This window comes from Dendrobium catenatum, unplaced genomic scaffold (assembly GCF_001605985.2).
Source record: "Dendrobium catenatum unplaced genomic scaffold, ASM160598v2 fragScaff_scaffold_1606, whole genome shotgun sequence".
NCBI classification, from domain to species: Eukaryota; Viridiplantae; Streptophyta; class Magnoliopsida; order Asparagales; family Orchidaceae; genus Dendrobium; species Dendrobium catenatum.
The window spans coordinates 296,587-301,169 of NW_021320068.1; the positions used below are offsets into that span (position 1 = coordinate 296,587).

Sequence of the window (4,583 nt, forward strand, 5' to 3'; positions counted from 1 at the left end):
GTTTTGGTCAATGTTTAGCGGAAATTTATTTTATTATTATTATTTTTTTCTCTGGAACCTCATGGTGAAGTCATATGGCCAATTTGGCAGTAATTTGTTTTTTTGCTTGATTATTTCGTTATGCATATTGTTGCTTTATTTGAGCTTTTGAAGTTGAAATAAGTCAGGGCACTGGTGCATTTCTTTCGTTTGTAGACGATGATATACGAAATTGAACAAATTACGCAGCTAAGTGCGATGTGTGTAAACCAGAAGGACCATAAACAACTTGGAGCTTTATTGACTTGTTGCCGAGTATATATATATATATATATATATATATATATTAAAATCATCAATTGTTGCCTTCACTTGAGATTGTTTTCAGGAAATGGCATAGGTAAGCGCACTTTCAATCTATCATCATCATTAGACTTATTCAAACTATAAAAATAAGTTTTGTGTGCATTTCTGTATATATGTGTAGGTAGGAGCTTCAATTCTGTACAATAAGTTGCAGGTGTACATACACTATTCCTTGATTCTAGAAATTTGGGTGACTGGAATTGAAGTCAAATCGGAATTTAATCTTAGCCATCTATTCTTAAATGTATGATTGAAATTAGGGAACTTAAGAGGTGAGTTCCCATTATAATTGTAGAGGACCCAAACTCTTGGAGCCAACTTTTGTTCAAAATTTTCTTATAAAGGAGACAAACTTTAGCCAACAATATGAAGAATGCAAATAATAATTAAAAAAAAAAAAACCACTTCTTATTGTAAAGATAATCCGGTGATTTAAAAAAAAAAAAAAAAACAAAATAATCCGGTGATTTTTATATCACAAGCAAGCAAAATTTATAGAAGAGATTAAGCTTAAGCAGCATGTTATATGGTTATGACTGTATAGATTAGATGTATGAGTTTGATTTGACTTTTAAAACTAAATATTTATTGGCTTCTTACGTGGAATTAAATATTAAATTAGCTTTGTGGCTCCCTTGATTGAAATTGGCCTGGTGCCCTGTTGCTTGCTTTCAGTTGGTAATAATAATAAATAGTTGGCAAGTGAATCTTTCAAATGTAAAGAAAGATATATTCATGTTTGATGTTGGTGATATTGATGCGGAGCATCTTAGCTTATAATGTCCCTTAGGTTATTTTATTTGATTATTACAATTTTGTTACAAGCTTTCTAGAATCTTTTAGGATTCTATAGGTTTTTCTTACATTAGTATATTATATATAGGGTATGTGTAAGAGGAAAGGACTCATTGATGATATATTACTCTCTTTTAAAGCTTTGAAGCTTTGTGTTTCTCATTTTTCCTGGATTGGGATTAAATACTTCTTGCAAGTCGATTCTTCTGACGATCCACTACATCAGTTGGTATCAGAGCCCGGAGCTTGCGAAGAACGATGGACTGTAGAAGGTGGGCTGTCGACGATGATCGAAGCCGAAGAAAATGGGCGGTCAACGAAGATCGACGCCGAATAAGATGGGCGATCGACGAAGATCTCCACCGAAGGAGATGGACGGTCGATGAAGGTCGCCGCCGAAGGATATGGGCGGTCGACGACGAGCGACGAAGCCGAAGAAGAAGGGCTGTCGACGACGAAGAAGACGACTATCCTCGGCTCCAACTTCCACTCCAATGGCGAGATCCGCTGCGGGCTGTCGACCGTGATCGACGCCGTACAGCCCTTCGGGTGGCTCAATTGGAAGCTTCGCTTGCTCGGATTGATGCTCTATTTGTTGATTTCAATCGTTCTTTAGAACGAATATGCACGTGGGCGGACATCTGCACGCACTCGCTCACTCCTAATCTTACATCAAAGGCCGATTATGCACTTGTCCGACCTCCACTCCCGCACGACATGCCACGGCCCGAATCCGCCTCCACCTCAGCGTTCTCCTGCAATCCGACTTCACTCCCTCGGGAAACACCTGAGGCCATCTACCCGTTTCCATTGAATCGAGCTCCTCCGCCTCCGCGGACGACCTTGACTGAAGCAAGCCCGACTGAGCTCCAACGCCTCTTGCCTATGGATGCTGCGAGAAAGACCACTCAATCTCCGCCAACCCCAATTCCACCTCCGCTTTCTCTCACGACCAGAGCTGTGATCTGAAGCCCTTTCAACGTGATTTCGACCCTGACACCACTTCGCTCCGCTTCGGCAAACCCATGCCTGACCTCACACTTATGTGCAATCTGCGCATGTGTTCTATTAAAGAGGAAGTTCTGAAAGGGAAGAAGGACGCGTCAAAGGAAAAATCTATGGATGTATCCTTTGTTCAAATCGAGCTTTACAACAACTCCCTTGCAGGTCACCTAACTGTTAAACCCTCCAACCTCACAGCTCTTCATCAAATTTACGCCCCCATGAACCATTTCTCCTTTTCGATTCCAAATGATATTCTCACCATCCCAAATCATGAAAACCTCCGCCCTTATCAAAACCAGCTGACCGACTCCATTACCAGAACTGCCGCCTCAGAGTCAAAACTACTTGAGCTACATTCGTTGGTGAGCTATATATTAGGCAGTTTTCCAGCTAGACTCGGGGCGCACTTCCATCTCATGTCTGTCAAATTATTCAAAAAGCATCTCTTTGTTGATATTCCGAGAGGAATAGATGTTTGTTGTTTACTGCAGGAGTTGCTTCTTGTAGAAAAAGACTTCACTATAACTCTGCCATCGGGCCTTAGCATAGCTGAAATAACTACAAATGATATGGAAGCGTGTGGCAAAGCCACTGGAAGTGGTAATGTTTTTACTATAGGTGTGAAAATACCCGGTCTGAAATTGATTGCTAAAGATGATCCATCACTATGCTCCCAAGCTGTTCGATGTTATGTCACTAAAGGGTTTTATACCAAATTTGTGATCAACAGGGATAAAGTCAACATAACGCATGGAGACAGAGTGAAGAGCTTGTTGAAATTTAATGAACCAAGAGTTGTTGCAGCTCTTGAATATGATAATGGCATTTTTGCTCCTGGAAGGTGCACAAGCTGCACTGTTGGCGGGAACTCTACTACAGAACCTTACATTATTGCCCACAATCTGATCTTACTTCATACTACTGCAGAGAAAGTATAGCATGATAACTATCAGGTTAGTCAGAAAGGCAGGATATATATTATGCTGGATTTTGTTTGGTATGAACCTCTTACAACTTCAACAGTTGATGAAGCAGAAACTCAAAGGGTGAGGGACCTCCACATCAGATGTTTTCTCCACCCTATAATGTATGGTGAGTATCCAAAATCAGTGCCAGAAATTGTCAAGAAAAGGCTTCCAACTTTCACTAAAGAATAGATTAATATAGTAAAAGGTTATGTAGATTACATAGGAGTTAACCAATACACATCATACTACATGTTCGATCCACATCTTCCAAACAAAGCACCAACTCACTATCGAACATATTGGAATGTTGGATTGGCTTATCAGCGCGATGGTGTGCCTGTAGGACCAAGGGCATTCTTAGACTGGCCGTATATTGTCCCATGGGGAATGTAAAAAGCTGTAACATATGTCAAAGAGAATTATCATAACTCTGAAAATGGAACGGATGATGAGCTAAAGAGGGCAATGGATGAAGGAGTTACATGGAAGAATCTTTTATCTGCATTCAAAATCTTCGATCTAGGCGGACTGAATTTGATGTCTACCATTCGCCGATGACGCGCCTCGACGGAGTCGAGCTCTTTTCACGCAAGGAGAGAATGATGTGGAGCATCTTAGCTTATAATGTCCCTTAGGTTATTTTGTTTGATTATTACATGTTTGTTACAAGCTTTCTAGAATCTTCTAGGATTATCTAGGTTTTTCTTACTTTAGTATTATATATAGGGAATGTGTAAGAGGAAAGGACTCATTGATGATATATTATTCTCTTTTAAAGCTTTGAAGCTTTATGTTTCTCATTTTCTCTGGATTGGGATTAAATCCTTCTTGCAAGTCGATTCTTCCGACGATCCACTACATCAAATATGGATGTAAGCTATCTCATAAGAAGTTGATTCTTCGATCTTGTCTGAAGCTGGTGAAGATCGAGAGGTCTTACAATGTAGGCTTTGTTTGAGATGATTTTCTTATTGCTTCTTAAATTAGTTGTTTAATAAAAAAATTTAATTTTAGGAAAAAGCGGTCCCAAATGAAAGGGGCGGCTTTCTTACCATTTCCATTCAAATTTTAACTTTTGTACTAAAAAATTGCTTTAAGAAAGTGTAAGAAAGTCATCCCAAACGAAGTCATCATCAGTATTTTAGGAAATAGCGGCGGTGTTTAATTTTTTGTGAGATCCTTTCGACTACTTTTTAACTGTTAGTTTTTACTTGTATATCATTGATATAACTAATGTCCAAGTTCAAACATTAACTATGATTTTTTAATTCTCCTCTAAAAAAAAAGTTATCCATAATGATCATACTGATTCAATTTATTTGTCCAGGGATTATTTAAGAATAATGTAGAATTATTTAATGTTTATTTGCAATGCGTAAATACAATCAAATTCACCTTTGTGTGAAACGAGTTAACTTTGATTTGTCATGTACTTAAAACTATGAAATCAATTCAATCTTAACTGGCCCA

General features: G+C 38.6%; 1 protein-coding gene across 1 annotated transcript; it reads left to right on the forward strand.

The window, feature by feature from the left end:
- Positions 1-2,138: 2,138 nt before the first annotated feature.
- LOC110114035 (receptor-like protein kinase HSL1) lies at positions 2,139-3,294 on the forward strand. The gene has a single exon (XM_020846782.2). The coding sequence runs from the start codon at positions 2,166-2,168 to the stop codon at positions 3,081-3,083; it is 918 nt and encodes a 305-aa protein (XP_020702441.1). The 5' UTR covers positions 2,139-2,165; the 3' UTR covers positions 3,084-3,294.
- Positions 3,295-4,583: the final 1,289 nt, after the last annotated feature.

Coding starts and splice junctions, on each gene's coding strand:
- LOC110114035 (XM_020846782.2), top strand. CDS start 2,166: ATGCCTGACCTCACACTTATGTGCAATCTGCGCATGTGTTCTATTAAA.